The sequence below is a fragment of the Muscardinus avellanarius genome (assembly GCF_963383645.1).
Source record: "Muscardinus avellanarius genome assembly, chromosome: 10".
Taxonomy (NCBI): Eukaryota; Metazoa; Chordata; class Mammalia; order Rodentia; family Gliridae; genus Muscardinus; species Muscardinus avellanarius.
Window position 1 is genome coordinate 69,577,030 of NC_137796.1, and position 22,161 is coordinate 69,599,190.

Sequence of the window (22,161 nt, forward strand, 5' to 3'; positions counted from 1 at the left end):
AGTATTAAAAACAGACAATTCTCCTTAATGTTGTTCTAAACATAATGATATAGAAAATCAACCCAACTAGACATGGATTTAAGAACATGAAATTTTACAGTAAAATAATTACAAGCTGACATTTTAAATATGACCAGGTACTGAATCTCAATGGTGAATCGTAAAAATTAATGGCAATATACATCTGATATATTTCTTGCCTTAGTGGAAAGTAATTTGATAAGGAGGTTGGAACGTGGTTTTCCACACACTTCCTTTGAGTGAAATGGATCCACGTAATTTTCAGAGCAATACAAGGGCTAATAAAAAAAATTCTTTTTCTGAGGCACTAAGTACTAAACCCAGGGACATTCTAACTTGAGCTCCACCCTTAGCTCTATTTATTTTTTATTAAAAATTTTTTTTGGTGCATTATATTCATCCATCATGTTAAGGTAAAAACTTGTGTGTACAAAGAAGTACACATCACCGATTTAACCCCTACCCAATTCCCACCCCATTCCCTCCCCATCCCTCCTTCCCTTGCTTGGCTTAGTGGTTGAATTCAATGTTTACGTACATTGTGCGTTTTAGAGAATTTCCTTCTTCCCCCCTCCCAAACCCTCGTTTAAGTTGTCTCGTTTGCTCATCTATAAGATTTTCCTTTGTCTAGAGTTACTCCTATGACTCATTTCTCCCTAGCTCTCACATATTAGGGAAAGCATCTGATTTCTTATTTTTGTGACTTCCTAATCTCACTTAGCATGATGTCCTCCAGTTCCATCCATTTTCTTGAAAATGATGTATTTGAGTGTTTTTTGATGGCTGAGTAAAATTCCACTGTGTACATATCCCACAGTTTTGTAAGCCATTCATCTGTTGATGGACATCTTGGCTGGTTCCCTAGTTTGGCTATGGTGAATTGAGCAGCTATGAACATAGATACACATGCATTAGTTTGGTAGTTTGGTTTCTTTTCTTTTGGGAAGATACCCAACAGTGGTATTGCTGGATCAAATGGTAGGTTTGTTCCCATTCTTCTGAGGATTCTCCATACTGTTTTCCAAAGTGGTTGCACTAATTTGCAATCCAACCAACAATGTTTTAGAGTTCCCACTTCTCCACATCCTTGCCAGCATCTGTTGTTGTTTGTGTTTTGAATGGTTGCCATTCTAGTTGGAGTTAGGTGAAATCTCAGGATAGTTTTGATTTGCATCTCTCTGATTGCCAGTGATGTTGAGCATTTTTTCATGCATTTATTGGCCATTTGAATTTCTTCTTTTGTGAAGTATCTATTTAGTTCATTTGCCCATTTTGTTATTGGATGCTTTGTTTTCTTAGTGTTGAGTTTCTTGAGTTCTCTGTATATTCTAGATATTAGTCCTCTATCGGTGGTATAGGTGGCAAAAATCTTCTCCCATTCTGTTGGCTCTCGATTGAGGTTCTTGATAGTTTCCTTTGCTGAACAGAAGCTCTTCAGTTTCATGCAATCCCATGTATTGATTCTCCTTTTAATTTGTTGTGCCTTTGGGGTCTTGTTGAGGAAATGTTTGTCTGAGCCTATGTGTTGTAGTGTTGGACCTATGCCCTCTTCAAGGAGCTTCAAGATCTCTGGTTTAATTTCCAAGTCTTTGATCCATCGTGAGTTGACTTTTTTACAGGGTGAAAAAGTGGGATTAATATCCAATTTTCTGCATATGGTTAACCTGTTTTGCCAACACCATTTGTCGAAGAGGCTATCTTTTTTCCAGTGTATGTTTTTGGCCCCTTTGTCAAAAATCAATTGGCTGAAAGTGTGTGGACTTGTTTCTGGGTCTTCTATTCTGCTCCATTGGTCTATATATCTGTTCTTTTGCCAGTACCATGCTGTTTTTATTACAATGGTTTTGTAGTATAGTTTAAAGTCAGGTATTGTGATTCCTCCTGTGTGGTTTTTGTTGCTGAGAACTACCTTGGCTATTCTGGGCTTTTTGTTATTCCAGATAAATTTAAGGACTGATTTTTCTCTGTCTGTGAGGAATGATCTTGGTAGTTTAATGGGCATTGCATTAAATCTGTAGATCACTTTTGGGAGGATGGCCATTTTAATGATATTTATTCTGCCAATCCATGAACATGGAAGATCTTTCCATCTTCTAAGATCTTCTTTGATTTCTTTTTTCAGTGTTTTATAATTTTCTTTGTAGAGATCTTTTACCTCCTTGGTCAAGTTTATTCCTAGGTATTTTATTTTTTTGTGGGAGATCCTGAGTGGAAGTGTTTTCTGAATTTCTTTTTCAGTGGATTTATGGTTGGTGTACAGGAAAGATTTTTTAAGATTGATTTTGTATTCAGATACTTTGCTGAATTTGTTGATCAGTTCGATAAGCCTTTTGGTTGAGTTTGTTGGGTTTTCTAAATATAGTATCATGTCATCTGCAAATAGTGAAAGCTTAAGTTCTTTTCCTATTTGTACTCCTTTGATTTCCTTTTCTTGCCTTATTGCTCTGGCTAGAGTCTCTAGTACTATATTGAAGAGAAGTGGTGATAGTGGACATCCTTGTCTTGTTCCAGTTTTTAGGGGGAATTCTTAAAGTTTTTCCCCATTTAATATGATGTTGGCAGTGGGTTTATTATAGATTGCCTTAATAATGTTGAGATATGTTTCTTCTATTCCAATTCTCTACAGTGTTTTTATCATAAATGGATGTTGAATTTTATCAAATGCTTTTTCAGCGTCTATTGAGATGATCATGTGGTTTTTGTCTTTGATTCTGTTTATATGATGAATTACATGGATTGATTTTCGTATATTGAACCAGCCTTGCATCCCTGGGATGAACCCTACCTGGTCATGGTGAATGATTTTCTTGATGCGGTTTTGAATGCGTGTTGCTAGTATTCTGTTTAATAGTTTTGCATCCAAGTTCATCAGAGATATAGGCCTGTAGTTTTCCTTCCTTAAACTGTCTTTATTCGGTTTGGGTATTAGTGTGATATTGGCTTTATAAAATGTATTTGGGAGAGTCCCGGTTTTTTCTATTTCCCAAAATAGTTTGAGTAGTATTGGGATTAGCTCTTCTATAAAGGTTTTATAGAATTCACTTGGAAAACCATCTGGTCCTGGGCTTTTCATTGATGGTAAGCTCTTTATTGCTGTTTCAATCTCTTTGATTGTTATTGGTTGGTTTAAGTGTTCTATATCTTCTTGACTCAGTTTAGGAAGGTTGTATTTGTCTAGGAAGTTGTCGATTTCCTCCAGATTTTCCATTTTGTTGCAGTATAGTTTTTCAAAGTAGTTTCTGATAATCCTCTGGATTTTTACACTGTCAGTAGTAATGTCTCCTTTTTCATCCCTTATCTTCATAATTTGGGTTGATTCTCTCTTTTTTTTAGTTAGGTTGGCTAGTGGTTTATCAATCTTGTTAATTTTTTCAAGAAACCAGCTTTTGGTTTTGTTGATTTTCTGTATTGTTTTTTTATTCTCTATTTTGTTAATTTCTGCTCTAATTTTAATAATTTCCTGTCTTCTGCTGGCTTCGGGGTTCAATTGTTCCTGCTTTTCAAGGGCTTTGAGGTGTGTCGTAAGGCTATTTATTTGAAGATTTTCTGTTTTCCTTATGTGATCACTCAGTGCTATAAATTTTCCTCTTAATACTGCCTTCAAAGTGTCCCAGAGGTTTTGATATGTTGTTTCTTTATTTTCATTTGTTTCTAGAAATTTCTTGATTTCACCTCTTACATCTTCTATGACCCATTCTTCATTCAGAAGTGTGGTGTTCAGTCTCCACATGTTTATGTTGGGAAACAGGGTCTCTTAAGCCAGCACTGCTGGCTTCGAACCTGCAGGATCCTCCTGTCTTCGCCTCCCAAGTGCGGGGATTACAAGCTTGCGCCACCACGTCCGGCATTTTTACTCTTTGTGGCAAAGGGCCTCACTAAGTATCTGAGGCTGCCCGTGCACCACAATCCTCCTGTTCCATTCTCCCTAATGCTGGGATTTCATGGGTGCACCATCAACCCCAGCCTAGACATGCATTTTTTAAAGTAAATTTAAATTATTAAAGTTTTAATCAGAAATCAATGATTTCACTTAATAAATAATTTGATTCTACTTTGCCTTATTAGGCCAGATTTTCCTTTCTCCTCCGAGTTTAGAGTGAACAGTTCAGGACTTCTGAGGAGTTTTTATTGGTACAGTAGTTAGAAATAACATAACTGTTGTTACAATTATTGTGAAATATAAAAACAATGAATATGTCAGAATACATAAATTTAATATATGTTTATAAATGATAATGTTTTTGAAGCTGTCTTTTTAATTAATTAGTTAATTAATTAATTTTATGGTGGTATGGATTCCTGGAAACCCTTCTACTTCCGGGCAACGATCCTAGACTTTTTTTTTTTTTTTTTAAACAGGGTCTCTTAAACCATCCAGCTGGCTTCAAAGCTGCAAGATCCTCCTGACTCACATTCCAAACGCGGGGATTACAAGCGTGCGTCACCACACCCAGCCAGCACCCACCTCTCTTTGAACCTGCTAATGGGAAGAACACCCCTGACTGCAGGTGGGTTTTCTCACCAACTTGTCCTTTAGAATATCAGTAGGCAAAAAAGTAAGGAGGAGAAAATGGAATGATGGAGTTTTCATTGCTAGAGTGAGGGTCATTCAGAGAAATACTCTTCAGCACTCCCATTTTACTAGAAGCTGGAAGAACCGATGTAAAGAATAGGTATTTTTTTTTTTTTTTTTTTTAGGTCTGGGGATGGAACCCAGAGGCATTTGACCTCTGAGCTACACCTCCTGCCCTATTTTTATTCTTTATTTTGAAACAGGGTCGCACTGAGTTGCAGAGGGCCTCACTAAGTAGTAGCTGAGGCTGTCCGCGAACCTCGATCCTCCGGTCTCAGCCTCGCGAATGCTGGGATTACAAGTGTGCACCATCACACCCAGCTTCGAGAATAGGTATTCATATATGGTATTTTTTGTTTGAATGGGGCTGGATCCTCAACCCATGTCTATTGTACTTTCCTTTTTAACCCCCCAGGCTAACTTTAATGTGTTTATTTTGAAAGAGAGTCTCACTATATTGCTGCGAGTTTGCTAGGTTGCTAAGGTGGTCTCATCCCTGTGAAGCTCCTGACTGTGTTTGCCAAGTCCAGGGTTCCAAATGTGCACCAACACACCCCACTACCATGGTCCATGTCAACTGAAATTGAGGACCCACATACTAACTGAACAAACTCCTGGAATTCTCTTTTATTTCCATCAGTCAACATATGTTGCACTGAACATCCATCATTTTCTACCCACATTTTCTCATCTCCTCTCTTCCTAAACCCCATTTCTTTAACAGTCTTTACTCATCCCTCTTCTGATTTGCCTCAACTTTTCCCCTTATGTTTTCCACTGGGGATTACAATGATTGGATTGGATGACGTGTGTGAGCACATCCTCCTGGGGCAGTATATAAGTCCTGGACAGACAAGGTCTCTCCTTGCTCTTTCCTCCTCTCTCTTGGAAGCTGCAAGTCTCCAGTGCTGCCTGGTACCCACCACTGAGAACCTGAAGACAGACAGGAGGAGCACAGCACACTTGCAGGTTGGTTTCATTATCAATTTGTCTTTCAGATAATCAGTTAGACATAGAGTGGAGAGCCAGGTGTGGTGGAACACGCTTGTAATTCCGTGTTCTGGAGGCTGAGACCAGAGGATCGCCGATGGTCGCGGACAGCCTCAGATACTTATGGGGCCCTCTACAAAGTAGTGAGACCCTGTTTCAAAATAAAGAATAAAAAATAGGGCAGTGGGTATAGCTTGGAGAGCTAATGCCTTTGGTTTCCGCCTTGAGACCTGAAAAAGAAGGAAAGAAAGAAAGAAAGGAAGGAAGGAAGAAAATGAAATAGAGTGAAGAAAAATGTGAGGATGGTGTTTTACTTACTGAGCTAAGGATTATTCCATTTCAAATAGCACTTTACTAAGATTAATAAATTAAGTCATCCTTAATTTTAAAAATACAGATATGATTCAAAATTTACATTCTCATTTTTATGAGCTGGTAGATGAGCAGAAGTGGATTATGAGTATTTTTATCTTGGGCAATTTTTTTATGTGTGGTTTTGTCAATAGAGCACAGAAGTTTTGTTTGTACCTACACCCTAGCCTTATTGTTGTTTTTGTTATTGTTGTTATTGTTGTTGTCATAGTTATTGGTGTTGCTAAGCAGGGTCCTCATAGGTTTTTGAGAGCCTAGCTAACGTCCCGAGCCTGGGCTCGAGCATGTAATCTTTGTCTCAGCCTTCTATGACCAGAATTGGAAACCTGTGCAATAATGCACAGCTGATTTATTCTGGCAGAAGCAAGGTCTTGCTCTGTTGCCTAGGGTCTCGCTAATTGCTGAGAATGGCCTAGTTTTTTTTTTTAATTTCTAGCTTCTTTTCTTTCTATTTTGCTGTATACTTGTCAGGTGTGGTAGCAGTTTAATACAGATTCTGTAGAATCATTAGGTATCTATAGACGTCAATTTTCATAGGGCAGATGTGCTCACAAATATTTTCACTTCTTCCACATTTCCTGTGTACTTTTCTTAAACATAATCCCAGCTGGGTGTGGTAGCGCACGCTTGTAATCCCAGCGCTTGGGAGGCAGAGACAGGAGGATTGCTCAGGTTCAAAGCAGGCGCGATGGCTTAAGAGACCCTGTTTCCAAATACGAATATAAAATAGGTCTGGGAATTTAGCCCGGAGGTAGAAGGGCTTCCAGGAACCCCAGTACCACCAAGAAAAAACCAAACCATAATCCCATGAAATTCTCTGGAATCAGTTGTTATATCACCTTTCCATATGAAACTTTTTTGTTAGAATCACTTTCAATCCACCCCATTATATGGACAGTGTTTTCAATTTATTTCATTTTATTTTTCCTTCTTGTTTTTTGGATTTTTAATTTTTTATTGGTTTATTATAGTTATCCATCTTAATGGGATAGAAGATGGTGGAGACATACATGCACCCAATTAGCCCTTTCCTCTTACACACCTCATTCCCTCCACCGCCCTCCTTCCCATGCTTGGCTTACTGATTGACTCTGATATATTTGTTTAAGTACATCATGTGCTTTAGAGAGTTTCCCTCTCCCATCCTCCGATCCCCTCAGTTCCGTCACCTTATTTGCTCATCTAGAATCTCCTACTCCATCTAAAGATCCTCCTATTACTCATTTCTCCCTAGCTTTGGCATATTAGAAAAAGCATCTGAATTTTTGTGTGTGTGACTACTAATCTCACTTTGTATTCCATCCATTTTTCTGAAATTGATGTATTAGCAGTTTTCTTTATGGCTTAGTAAATTTATATTTTGTACATATGCCACAGTTTTGCAATCTTTTCATGTGTTGATGGACATCTTGGCTGGTTCCCTAGTTTGGCTATGGTGAATTGTGCAGCTGTGAACATAGATACACATGCATTAGTGTGGTGGTTTGGTTTCCTTTCTTTTGTGTGGATACCCAGAAGTGTATTGCTGGATCAAAGGTTAAGTTCGTATCCATTCTTCTGAGGATCATCCATACAGTATTCAAAGTGGTTGCACCAATTTGCAATCCCACCAACAATATTTTGGAGTTCTTACTTCTCCACATCATCCTCACCAGCAATTTTTGTTGTTTGTGTTCTCAGTGATTTCCATTCTAGTTGAAGATAGGTGAAATCCCAAGAAAGTTTTTCATTTTGAAGAATCCTAATCTCCAGTCAGGTGCTATTTCTGCAGAGTTTTTTTTATTATTTTATTTTTTGAAGACTTAAAGGAGTTTATTTTCTTCATGTTCTGCCATAAGGAGTTTATTTATTATAATTATTATAATTATTATTATTATTATTATTATTATTATTATTATTATTATTATTTTGCTGGTACTAGGGTTCTGGAAGCACTTCTACCTTCTACCTCCGGGCTACACTCCCAGACCTATTTTATTTTTGGAAACAGGGTCTCTTAAACCAGCGCGGCTGGTTTAGAACCTATGCAATCCTCCTGTCTCCGCCTCCCGAGCACGGGGATTACAAGCGTGCACCACCACGCCCGGCATAAGGAGTTTATTTAAAAGATAAAAATACAGAAGTTAGTTACAGCCCCATGTCATTCAGGAGTGGCATGGGGGGTGTTTTGGTTGAATTCCCGGCTATTTCTTGCATAATTTTTTACTGATTTTATGCGTTTCATTTTTATTGTGGTTATTTCCTTTTTTATCATTATATTTTCTTTCCTATTCCTGACGTGGGATTTGGTTTGTTCTTGAAATCCTGAGACCTTGACATGCATTAAGAGTACATTTTCCTAAATGTTCCTACATTATTAAAATGTAAGAACTTATTGCTAAACTGAAGATAAATAAAAACAAATAAACACCAAAGTGAAAGGAAGAGGTATTAACTATCACACCTGATATCTCCTCTGATGCACATTGACTGTTGTGCCCTAAGGCAAATTCAGGCACCATCTTGAGGGCGGGTCCCCTGGGGATTAAGGCAATTGGATTGGCTGACGTGTTTGCGCACATCCTCCTGGGGCAGTATATAAGTCCTGGACAGAGAAGGTCTCCTCTTGCTCTTTCCTTCTGCATTTTGGAAGCTGCAAGGCTTCCAGTGCTGTCTGGCACCCACCGCTGAACCTGCCAACAGACAGGAGAAGCAGAACACACTTGCAGGTTGGTTTCATTACTAATTTTCTTTCAGATGATCGTTTTAAATAGAAAGTAGAAAATGTAAGGGTGGCCTTTAAATAAACGGGATAAGGATTATTCCGTTTCAAATAGCACTTTACTAGGTATACTACATTAAGTCATCCTAAATTTTAAATATGTAGATACGATTCCAATTTCACATTCTCATTTTCTTGAGCTTATAATTGAGCAGATGTGGATTTTGAATATTTTTATCATGGTCAATTTTTGCTTGTGTGTTTTTGTCAATCGAATACAAGAATTTGTTTGTACCTACAACATATCCTTATGCTTGTTCTTGTTGTTGATGTTGTCTTTAGATGCAGAAATCTGTGTGCCTAGCTAAATTGCTGAGACTGGCCTCGAAACGAATCCTTTGTCTTGGCCTGCAAAGTACTAGGATTAGAAACCATGCCTTCTGTCGTGGTGGCACACGCTCTTAATTCCAGAATTTGGTAGGCTGAGACAGGAGGATTTTGTTTTGAATACAGTCTCAGCTACTACCTACTTAGGCCCTATGTAACTCAGTGAGACCCTTTTTCAAAACAAAGAGTAAGAAATAGAGCTGGGGGGGTATAGCTCAAATTAGAATGCCCCTGGATTCAATTCCCAGTAACAAAAAAATAAGGAAAAGAAAGAAAGAAAGAAAGAAAGAAAGAAAGAAAGAAAGAAGGAAAGAAAGAAAAAGAAACCTATGTCCTGTGTCAAATTGTACGGCTCATTTTAAATTTTAGAGGCAAGATATTGCTCTGTTGCCAAGGGTCTCCCTAAATAACTGAGGGACTGGCCTACGTTGTAAAAATTTCTTGCTTCTTCTTTTCTTTCTCTTTTGCTGAATAAATTTCAGGTAATTTTATAGTTTAATACGGACTCTGTAGAATCATTTAAGTATTTACAGACATCAGTTTTCATGGGGCATATGCATGCTCAAATATTTCCCCTTTTTCCAGACTTTACTATGTTTAATATTAAATATAATTGCATGAAATTCTCTGGAATCAATTTTTATATCAAATTTCTATATGTAGATTTTTTGTTAGAATCACTTTCAATCCACCCTCATATCTGGAGAATGTTTTCAATTTTTAAATTTTTTTTTGTTTTTTTAAATTTTTATTGGCGCATCATAGTGTTCCATCTTAATGGGATAGAAGATGGTGAAGACATATATGCACTCATCACCCAATTAGCCTTTATCAATTTCTGCCACATTGCCTCCCCCGCCCTCCTTCCATGCTTGACTTACTGATTGACTCTGAAATGTTTAAGTAAATCATGTGCTTTAGAGAGTTTCCCTCCCCCATCCTCTGATCCCCTCAGTTCTGTCACCTTATTTGCTCATCTAGAATCTCTTACTTCTTCTAGAGAACCCTCTGTGACCCATTCTCCCTACTAGCTTTGGGATATTAGAAAAAGCATTTGATTTCTTATTTTTTGTGTATGACTAATCTCACTTTGCATAATGTCCTCCATTCCATCCATTTTTCTGTAAATGATGTAATTGTGTTTTTCTTTATGGCAGAGTAAAATTATACTGTATACATATACCACAGTTTTGTAATCCACTCACCTGTTAATGAACATCTTGGCTGTTTTCCCCATTTGGGCAATGGTGAATTGTGCAGCTGTGAACATAGATACACATGCATTAGTTTGGTGGTTTGGTTTCCTTTCTTTTGGGTGGATACCCAGAGGTGTATTGCTGGATCAAAGGTTAAGTTCGTTTCTATTCTTCTGAAGATCCTCCATACAGTATTCCAAAGTGGTTGCACCAATTTGCAATCCCACCAACAATGTTTTGGAGTTCTCACTTCTCCACATCATCCTCACCAGCAATTTTTGTTGTTTGTGTTTTGAATGATTTCCATTCTAGTTGGAGTTAGGTGAAATCCCAGGGTAGTTTTTTCTTTGCAGAAACCTAATCTCCATTCCAATGTGCTATTTCTTGCAGAGTTTTTTTTTAATTTTTTTGAATATTTAAAGGAGCTTATTTAAAAGATAGAAATACAGAATTTAGTTATAGCACCATGTCATTCAGGAGTGGCATGGGGGTGTTTTGGTTTCACGGCTATTTCTTGCATAATTTTTTCACTGATTTTATTCGTTTCATTTTTATTGTGGTTATTTCCTCTTTTATCATTAAATTTTCTTTCCCACTATTGACTTGGGGTCTGGTTTGTTCTTGCATTTCTGAGACCTTGACATGCATTAAGAGTACATTTTCCTAAATGTTCCTACATTATTAAAATGTAAGAACTCATTGATAAACCTAAGATAAATAAAAACAAACGAACACCAAAATGAAGGAAAGAGGTATTAACTATCACACCTGATATCTCCTCTGATGCACATTGACTGTTGTGCCCTAAGGCAAATGCAGGCACCATCTTGAGGGAGGTTCCCCTGGGGATTAAGGTAATGGGATTGGATGACGTGTTTGCGCACATCCTCCTGGGGCAGTATATAAATCCTGAACAGACCAGGTCTCCTCTTGCTCTTTCCTTCTCCATTTTGGACGCTGTAAGGGTTCCAGTGCTGTTTGGCACCCACCACTGAACCTGCCAACAGAAGGAGGAGCAGAACACACTTGCAGGTTGGTTTCATTACCAATTTGTCTTTCAGATGATCAGTTAGAAATAGAGTGGAGAAAAATGTAAGGCTGAACTTTTAATTAACGGGATAAGGATTATTCCATTTCAAATAGCACTTTATTGAGTATAATAAATTAAGTCATCCTAAATTTTAAATATGTAGATACGATTTCAATTTCACATTATCATTTTCTTGAGCTTATAGAAGTTGTGGATTATGAATATTTATCATGGTCAATTTTGGTGTGTGTGTTTTTGTCAATCGAACACAAGATTTTCTGTTTGTTCCTAAAACATGTCCTTATGTTTGTTGTATGTGGTGGTGGTGGTTTTGTTGTTTTTGTTTTTAAACAGGAATCTGTGTGCCTAGCTAAATTGCTGAGACTGGCCTCAAAACTGCAATCTTGGTCTCGGACTGCAAATTACCATGATTAGAAACCTGTGTCATCTGGTCTGGTGGCACATGCTTGTAATTCCACATTTGGTAGGCTGAGACAGGAGGATCATGGTTTGGAAACCGTCTCAGCTACTACCTACTTAGGCCCATTGCAACTCAGTGAGACCCTTTTTCAAAATAAAGAATTAGAAAAAGGGCTGGGGGTGTAGCTCGAATTAGAATGCCCCGGGTTCCATCACCAATACCGTAAAAAAAAATATGGAAGAAAAAAGAAAGAAAGAAAGAAAGAAAGAAAGAAAGAAAGAAAGAAAGAAAGAAAGTCAAATAGTATGGCTCATTTTTTCTTTTTTAGGCTAGTTTTGGCCCTGTTGCCAAGGGTCTCCCTACATAACTGAGACGGGCCTACTTTTAAAGAATTTCTTTTTCTTTTCTTTCTATTTTGCTGTATACATTTCAGAATTTTTTGCAGTTTAATACGGACTTTGTAGAATCATTTAAGTATTTATGGACATCAATTTTGGTAGGGCATATGTGTGCTCAAATATTTCCACTTTTTCAGATTTTTGTTTACTGTTATTATATATAACTTCATGAAATTCTCCAGAATCAACTATATCAACTTTCCATATGTAAATTTTTGTTAGAATCATTTTCAATCCAACCTCATATCTGAACAATGCTTCCAATTTTTTGCTGTTTTATTTTTCCTAGTATATTTTAAAATTTTTATTGGTGCATTATAGCCTTCCATCTTAATGGGATAGTAGATGATGGAGACATACATTCACTCATCACCTAATTCGCCCTTATCAATTTCTGCCCCGTTCCCTCCCCTGCCCTCCTTCCCAGGCTTGGCTTACTGATTGACTTTGATGTTTGTTTCAGTACATCACATGCTTTAGACTTTCCCTCTCCCATCCTCCGATCCACTCAGTTCGGCACCTTATTTGCTCATCTAGAATATCCTTCTTCCTCTAGAGATCCTCCTGTTGCCCATTTCTCGCTAGCTTTGGCATATTAGAAAAAGCATCTGATTTCTTATTTTTCTGACTGAACTTATCTCACTTTGCATAATGGCCTCCATTCCAACCATTTTCCTGTGAATGATGCAAATGTGTTTTTCTTTATGGCAGAGTAAAATTATATTTTGTACATATGCCACAGTTTGTAATCCATTTATCTGTTGATGGATATGTTGGCTGGTTCCATACGTGGGCAATGATGAATTGTGCAGCTATGAACATAGATATATATGCATTAGTTGGTGGTTTTATTTCCTTTTTTGGGTTGTTACTCAAAAATGCTCTTGCTGGATTACACTGAAAGTTCGTGTTCGTTCCCAGTCTTCTGAAGATCTTCCAGTTTTTCAAAGTGGTTGCACTAATTTGCCATCCCATCAACAAGGTTTTAGAGTTTCCACTTCTTCACTTCCTCACCAGCACTTGTTGTCGTTTGTGTTTGAATGATTTCCATTCTAGTTGGAGTTAGGTGAAATCCCAGGATAGTTTTTCCTTTTGACGAAACCTGATCTCCTTTCCACTGTGCTATTTCTAGCTATATTTTTTTCACTGATTTTGTTCATTTAGTTTTCATTGTGGTTATTTCTTCAATTATCATTATATTTTCTTTCCTACTACTGATTTTGAGTTTGGTTTGTTCTTACATTTTAAGACCTTGACATGCATTAAAAGTACATTTTAAAAAATGTCCCTACTTTCTTAAAATGTATGAACTCATTGCTAAACCGAATATAAATAAAAACAAATGGACACAAAAGTGTAGGGAAGAAGAATAAACAGGCACACCTGATATATCCACTGAGGCACAGTGACCGTTGTGCCCTAAGGCAAATGCAGGCACCATCTTGAGGGAGGTTCCCCTGGGGATTAAGATAATTGGATTGGATGACGTGTTTGTGCACATCCTCCCGGGGCAGTATATAAGTCCTGGACAGACAAGGTCTCCTCTTGCTCTTTCCTTCTCCTTCTTGGGAGCTGCAAGGCTTCCAGTGCTGTCTGGCACTCACCACTGAGAACCTGTGGACAGACAGGAGGAGCACAGCACCCTTGCAGGTTTGTTTCATTACCGATTTGTCTTTTAGATGATCAGTTAGAAATAGAGTGGAGAGGCCGGGCGTGGTGGCGCACGCTTGTAATCCCCGCGCTTGGGAGGCAGAGACAGGAGGATCGCGCAGGTTCGAAGCCAGCCACGCGCGCTGGCTTAGGAGACCCTGTTTCCAAATATAAAATGTAAAAAGAGGTCTGGGAGTGTAGCCCGGAGGTAGAAGGGCTTCCAGGAACCCCAGTACCACCACCAAAAAAAAAAAAAAAAAAAAAAAATTGAGTGGAGAGAAATGTAAGGATGGAGGTTTTTTTTTTTTTTTTTTTTTTTTTTTTTTTTTTTTTTTTACCAGGATAAGGATTATTCCATTTCAAACAGCACTTTACAGAGAAAAATAAGTTAAGTCTTCCTATATTTCAAATATCTAAATAGGATTCAAATTTCACATTCTCATTTTCATGAGCTGGTAGATGAGCACATGTGGATTATAAGTATTTTTTATCATGGTCAATTTTTGTGTGTGTGGATTTGAACACAAGAAGTTCTGTTTGTACCTACACCCTATCTTTATTTTTGTTGTTGTGTATAAGTAGTATTCTGATTGTGTGTCGAACTAAATGGCTGAGACTGGCTTTGAACCTGTAATTCTTTGTCTCACCCTACCAATTACCAGCATTACAAATCTTTGTTATCAGGCGGGGTGTTACACACTGGTCATTTCAGCATTTGGGAGGCTGAGACAGGAGGATCACGGTTTGAAGACAGCCTCAGCTACTACTTAGGCCCTTTGCAACACAGTGAGACCCTTTTTCAAAATATAGAATAAAAAATAGGTCTGGGGATGTAGCTCAAGGTTGAAAGCCCCTGGGTTCCATCCCTACTACTGCGAAAGAAGGAAAGAAAGAAAGAAAGAAAGAAGGAAAGAAAGAAAGAAAGAAAGGAAGAAAGAAAGACAAGAAAAGAAACCCATGTCAAATTGTACAGTTCATTTTTTCTTTTAGAAGCAAGGTCTTGCTCTGTTGTTAAGGGTCTCATTAATTGCTGTGACTGGCCTACTTTTTTAAATTTCTTGCATCCTTTTTCTTTCCATTTTGATGTATACCTGTCAGGTTGTGCCAACAATGTAATACGGACTGTGTAAAATCACTTAAGTATCTTCTGATGTCAGTTTTTGTAGGGCACATGTGTGCACAAATATTTACCTACTTCCAGATTTTTCTGTTTTTGTTTGTTTGTTTGTTTGTTTGTTTGTTTTTTGTGGGTGTGACGATGGAACCTAGGGGCATTCTACCTCTGAATCCCCCCCCCCCCGGGCCCCCGCCGCCCTGTTTTTAATCTTTATTTTGAAACCAGGTCTCACTAGTTGCAGAGGCCTCACTCAGTAGCTTAGGCTGTCCTTGAACCGCGATCTCCGGTCTCAGCTCCCAAATGCTGGGATTACAAGCGTGTGCCACCATGCCCAGCTTATATCACCTTTTGATATGTAATTTTTTGGTGAAAATCCACTTTATATCCACCACCATATCTGCATAATATTTTCAATTTCATTTTACCTTCTTTTTATTTTTTATTTGTTGTTGTTTTGTGATATTTGGAGTGGAACATCCAGGCTTTTCTACCTCAAAGGCTGAACTCCCAGACCTGTTTTGTACTTTATTTAGAAACAGGGTCTCGATAAGTTGCTGAAAGCCTCACTATGTAGTTGAGGCTGGCTTTGAACCTGTGTGACCCTCCTGTCTCAACCTCAGGAGCACTGGGATAGCTGCGTAAGCTACACGCCCTCCTCTCTTTGTTTTTCTTTGAAAAAAAACTAATAAAACCTGTGTGCTATTTCTAACATGAGTTTTTCACTGATTTTGTCATTTAGTTTGTATTGTGGTTATTTCTTCTCTTCTCTTAATATTTGCATTTCTACTACTGATTTGTGATTTGGTTGGTTCTTGCATTTCTAAGACCTTAACATGCATTATGAGTTCATTTTCTGACTGTTCCTACTTTCTTAAAATGTAAGCACTCAGCCGGGCGTGGTGGCGCACGCTTGTAATCCCCGCGCTTGGGAGGCAGAGACAGGAGGATCGTGCAGGTTCGAAGCCAGCCGCGGGCACTAGCTTAGGAGACCCTGTTTCCAAATAAAAATGTAGAAATAGGTCTGGGAGTGTAGCCCGGAGGTAGAAGGGCTTCCGGGAACCCCAGTACCACCAAAAAATATATATATATAAGCACTCATTGCTAAAACCTTCAGTCAGTGTGCTTTCTATGTATCCCACAGGTGTTTGCAATTTGCTTTTCCATTTTCAGTAGACTAAGCTATTTTACATTTCTCTGGATGCCTTTTTCAATACTCCCTTGTTTCATAAGTCAGTGTCTGTCACTCTGCATGTCTGTTGGTAACTTCATTAGTGTCCATGTTATTGATTGCTAGTTTCCTTTCATTTCAATCAGAAAACATGCGGCTCTTATGTCAATGTCTTATATACGTCATGACATTTCTTGTGTACTATTATATATCATGATTATTTGATACCTCCATACTTGATTCACTGATTTAGGTTCAAATATACTGTTTAAATTTTAATTAGTGATGAGTTCAATTGTGCCATGCTAAAGATAATGCATAGTTTTTTTTATATTTCGTTTTCATAGGAAAGCATCAGTTCTCATTTGAGTAAAAAATAGCTTGTCCGAGTAAACTGACCATAGAAAACAGCCTCCTTCACTGTCCAAAGTAGCAAGTAAAAATAAGAACAGGGAGCCAGGTGTGCTACCACAGATTTAGAATCCCAGTGCTTGAGAGACTGAGTTGGGAAGACCACAGATTCCAGATCATACTCAGCAAGCTATGAGACTCCCATCAACCTAGATAGATCTTTTTTCGTTTTTTGGGTTCTTTTGTTTTTGTTTTTGTTTTTTTGATGATAATGGGGTTCCTGGAAATCCTTCTACCTCCAGGCTACACTCCCAGATCTGTTTTTTTTATTTTTATTTTATTTTATTTTTTGGTTCTACTGGGGTTTATGGAATCCCTTCTACCTCCGTGCTACACTCCCAGATCTATTTTTTTTGTCTTTTTATTTGGAAACAGGGTCTTTTAAGCCAGCACGGCTGGCTTCGAACCTGACGATCCTCCTGTCTCCGAATCCCAAGTGCGGGGTTACAACCTGCGTCACCACGGCCTGATTATTTTAATTTATTTGGAAGTACTGGGGTTCCTGGGAGCCCTTCTATCTCCATGCTACACTCCCAGACCTATTTTAAACTTTCTTTAAAATTTGGAATGGTCTCTTAAGCCAGCATGGCTGGCATCGAATCTGCCCAATCTGCCTGTCTTGACCTCCCAAGCGAGGTGGGGGATTACCAGGGTGTGTCGTCATCACGCCAGGCCCATTTTATATGTATATGTGTGTGTGTGTGTGTGTGTGTGTGTGTGTATACACACACACATACATATATATACACATATATATGTACACACACACACATATATATATATATATATATATATATATATATATATATTTGGAAACATGGTATCTTAAGCCAAAGGGGCTGAATTAGAACCAGCATGATCCTCCCTTCTCTGCCTCCCAAACTCAGAGATTGCAACCTTGCCCCACCATGCCCAGTTAGATAGACCGTTTTATCTGAAAAAAAAAAATTAAAAATAGGACTGGGGTTGTAGCAAAGTGGTAGAATGACCAAAGATACTATGAAAGGAAGAAAGGAAGGAAGGAAGGAAGGAAGGAAGGAAGGAAAAGGAAGGAAGGGAGAAAGAAAGAATAAAAGAACCACACTGTATTCCTGATTTTCAAACATATGGAAAAGTGCATTACATAGACTAGTGTTTTAGGAACTATTTTTGTGTAAGTCTTGGAATATCCTGTCTGTCTCTCACCCCATTATTCATTGGAGGGACATGTTTCCTTAGTATGATTCACTCAGGATAGAAATTGAAATTGACCATTCACAGATGTTATATCCATCTCTAGAAGATAACTGTTCCAGAAAATAGAATCATATTTCCATGGCACATCCCACTGTGGGAATCTGATTTGCAAAGTGGTTCATCCTGCCCTTCAAAACCACATGGGACAGAAATTGAATGAAGGTTGATCATTTCTGTTTATGTTTCATAGAGTTTTCCTTTCTTTTTCTCTTTTTGTGGTTATTCAGGAACTTCAACATTCGACACTAGACGAAGACCACCTGACCCTGAAGAGATGATGCGGGGAGCAGGTCAGTGTGCACGGCCTCTGCATGAGAAATGCACTCCAACCCAGAACATGAAGCAATGGCAGAGAGGACCAGCGCGGCCCAGGGTCCCAGCACCAGAGGAGGAGGATCCCAGGGTAGGTGGAGTCTAGCTCTGTGCATTACCAGAGGGCAACAGGGGTCACAGAGAGTGGACTGGGTCACAGAAACTTATGGACAAATGACTCAGCGCCCTCTCCCGTTTCACTAAGGTCTGCCTTAGGACCTTCTCGTCGGCCTGAGGGGTCCACTCAGGTCCTGGAGAAGCAATGTCACATCAAATCACTGTCCTGAGAGGAAGGTTGTGTGCTATTACCAAAATGGCCTTCATTGTCCTAAAGTTTATGGCCTCTTAAGCTTCTTCTCATTCCCCTAGGTAACCTGTATTTGGCCATCCTATTTGTCCTAAATATCCTGCTCCTTAATGGATCAAAACTCCTTGCTACTTTTGTAAATATAGTTTTGAAAAAGAATTGAAAATGTACCATTGTGTTAACACTTGGAAGCTTGTCACACCGTTCCAAAATGAACACCTCTCCTTTGTGACCCACAGGTGAAGTGTAAGGATTGTGGTGCCTTTGGCCACAGAGCAAGAAGCAAGAGGTGCCCCATGAAGTGCTGGGATGGGGCACTGGCTCCACGACCTTTGTGTCCTCCTAAGGGGAAAGAGAACCAGACACCTTGGAAGCCTCAGATTCTCCAGAAGCCAGGGCCCTTGGACCAGGCTGAGGGACAGAAGGAGCAGAGAGAAAGGTGAGCAGTGGGAAGGTGGTAACCAGCCCTGGAGCGCTGAAACCCAAGCTGTTGCTACCTGCCCATGTGTATTATGTTTACAGCCACCCTCAGCCATTGACAGGGATACTGGGGAGAAGACGTCAAATACTGCACATCCCTCAGGGACACACCCACTAGTCATTCCTCTTAAGTCCAAACACTATAGGGGATGAGTCAGGAGACATCCAGGAACATGGCACATGCCAGGCAGAAAAGCAATGGGGCCCATAGGTAACTCCCTGTTGGAAATGAGAGAGCTGCCTGGCGTTAGATAGAGTTTGCCATGAGGGAAGACACAGACTTAGCAACAGTCAGAGCTCCTCAGGATGTATCTCACACCAGACCCCAATGGGACTGGGCCCTGGTTGGGATGGGAAGGTGGGATGTCTCCACTGAATATTGTTTGTTCTGCAGGCCAGAAGAGCAGCAGAGGAAGAATCCACTCGGGAATATTTCAGGAGGTTTCCACCAGAGGCAGAAGCACACCTGGAAGGATGAGACAGAGTCCTGTGATTACCTGAGAGTGAGTTCCTCTCCATGGGTTGATATCTTTATCTGGGTCGCTCTTACCTACTTCCCTTCCGTGTCCCTTCTATAGCAGACATTTCTCATTATTCCATTGTAGACAATATGAGTGAGGTGACTGTATTCTTGCAGTATTTCCAGCTCTGTGGAGGGCTAGTGTCATGCCTCTGAAAATTACTGTGATTACAACATCTGAGTTTGAGTTTTTCCAGCGATCTTCAAGGTAGAAGCACAAATACAGTAACATTTATACAAAAAGAGACAAGTCTTCCACGTTGTCTGTCAAATTTATCAGCCAGCCGTGCATGGTGTCACATGCCTGTGATTCCAGTACTTGTGAGGCTGAGACAGGAGGATGGTAGGTCTGAGGACAGCCTAAGTAAGACGCTCAGAAACCTAAGTTGAGATTGCTGCCTCCATATAAAAATAAATAGGGCTGAGTGTGGATCTCAGAGTAAGAATGTCCCTGGTTTGAATATTTAGTGTCTCAGAAAAAGAATTCTTTTAATCAGCCCTTGTATTGCACTGAAACTACATGGATCTATTTAACTCACAGAATATATGTGGAAAACCACGTTCCATCCTCCTTATCAGTATATCTTCCACTACAGCTAGAAATGTATCAGATGAATATTGCCCTTAATTTTTCCTGATCACCACTGAGATTCAGGACCTGGTCATATTTAAAATGTCACTTTGTAATTATTTTACTGTAAAATTTCATGTGTTATGCTCCATGTCTAGTTTGGTTGACTTTCTATTTCATTATGTTTATAAAAACATTGAGAATTGTCTGTTTTAATACTAATAGATATTCTCTGTGTTGCCTCTTCCTGCAGCGTCCATGTCGGCCGATGCCCGTACACACAACCAGGAAGACATTTGTCCTAGAACCTATACTTACAAGTCAGCCCCCTGTCAAGAATACTAATGTGAGACGCATCTGCCTTGCTGTGCCACCCATCAAAAGAACTGAACGGGTCAACAACTCACTCCTTGGGCAAAATAAAGTCAAGGAAATGGCTGTCACAGGCACCTGCCAGCCAATATTTATGCCCAATGGCCAGAGCCCAGCCTTCCATGAAAAACCCACATACCAAAACCCAGAGGATGGCTCCTTCAAGGTTCCCCAGGCTTTTTTCAAGTCCCAGGGCATGGGCCAGGGGCTGAAGTCTGTGGCACATCTCAAGGGACCTGATGTGTCTCCAGAGCCGAGCCTGCAGCCTGCAGCTCCTACAAAGGGTTATGGCTCCAGTGTCAGTGTCAGGGCCCCAGGTAAGAGACCTGCCCAGGTCCCCATCCACACCTGCCAGAGTTCTCCAAAGAAACCCAGGCCCAGCCCTTTGCAGATCCCCCAGGGGAGCACTGGCAGGCCTGGCTTGGGGACTCTCCTGAATGCACAGCTTCCGCCAGGTGCAAAAGGGCCTAGTCCTAAGGAATCACACCAAATGACCAGCACAACAGCAGCTCTGGGGTCCAGCATTGAAGCAACACCTGCCGATGCCAGAGATCACCTCAGCACCAGCCAGCCCTGCAGGCAGGCCCATTCCCCACAGTCCAGTTCTGCTCCATCACAGCCCCTCAGGATGATCTTCAGGAGGTTGCACAATGACTGTTGGAGCTCCCAGGTGCTGACAGCTCCCTCCTCCCATCCACCTGAGGAGCCAAACCCTGCCACCACCGGGCCTTCCCTGTTAGAGAAGTCTGAGGGTCATGGCTCCCAGATGCCCCGGAGTGTCCTCTATGAGGATCTTCAGGTCTCCTCCTCCTCTGAGGAGAGTGATGGGGAGTGACACACTGCCTGGGAGGAAGGCACAGCCTCCAGCCCAGGGGACTTGGAGGGAAGGCTGTGTTGGGGAGGCACACAGGCAGGGAAGGGATGGGCCTGGGACAGGAGCTTCCTCAGCTGGGGATGTGTCCAAAGGGCTGGGGACAGACACACAGGCACTGCTTCTTTAAATTGTGTAGCATATTTTGTATTATTAAATGGAAATGGTTGATCTGTCATAGATAGCATTTTATATGAATTATGTTTCTATAAAACTTAGGTTATATTTGAGCATATATATAGTCATATTATATGTAGTCATATGCAGTTATATGTATAGTTATTGTATAAGTGAAAAGTGCAGTTAACTTATTTTGTTCTTTGATTGAATTTGGGGCAACACTTTGTGATCTCAGGGACCTGCCTCTTTTCTGTAGTGTCCAAACCTGTAGAGGAGCTCTTGACTAAAGTGCATCATTGCAAACCACTGTGGAGAAAGCGCCCTTTTCCCGTGCATTATGATTAAAGAAACTATAAAGGGGTTTCTTTAGTATGTCTTAATTTAATAAAAATTTTAAGTGTACTATGTGTTGTCCTTTTTTTGATGACTGAGCTTCACATATTCCTTTCAAATTTTTCTTCTAGCCAAACCTCATTTGATGTCTATGGGTTTTTTGAGCCACATCAATATGGTGGCGCATGCTTATAATCCCAGCTTTGGTAGGCTGAGACCGGACTGCGGTTTCACGCCCAGCCTCAGCTATTTAGTGAGGTTCTTTGCATCTCAGACCCTATTTTAAAATATAGATTAAAAATAGGGATGGGGGTATAGCTTGAAGGTAGAATGACACTGGGTTTTATCCCCAGTAACTAAAAAAAAAAAAAAAGCAAGAAATTATAAAAATTTTTCTTCCCCTTAGTACTATTTATATCAAGTATTTTTTGTTTGGAATTATTTTGATTTTAGGTAATATGTAATTTTATTTAAACAATATGAGTTTGACCGATATAAACCACAACATGTTAAATGCTTGTCAACATGTTAAACACATAAGTGTAAACTCTGGAATTACTTATTGTTGGTGGCTCGTTCTGAAGAGTCCCTCGAGTTGTCCAAG

The 22,161-nt window shown here is 39.7% G+C and overlaps 1 protein-coding gene across 1 annotated transcript; it reads left to right on the forward strand.

Annotated features, from left to right (window-relative positions):
• Positions 1–265: 265 nt before the first annotated feature.
• On the forward strand, positions 266–21,068 carry LOC308268701 (putative protein FAM90A23; the record flags this gene model as incomplete). Its single annotated transcript, XM_080703806.1, has 6 exons — positions 266–275; positions 17,899–17,961; positions 18,353–18,426; positions 18,530–18,729; positions 19,165–19,273; positions 20,115–21,068. The coding sequence occupies 6 exons, from the start codon at positions 266–268 to the stop codon at positions 21,066–21,068; spliced, it is 1,410 nt and encodes a 469-aa protein (XP_080559932.1).
• Between the last annotated feature and the right edge of the window lie 1,093 nt (positions 21,069–22,161).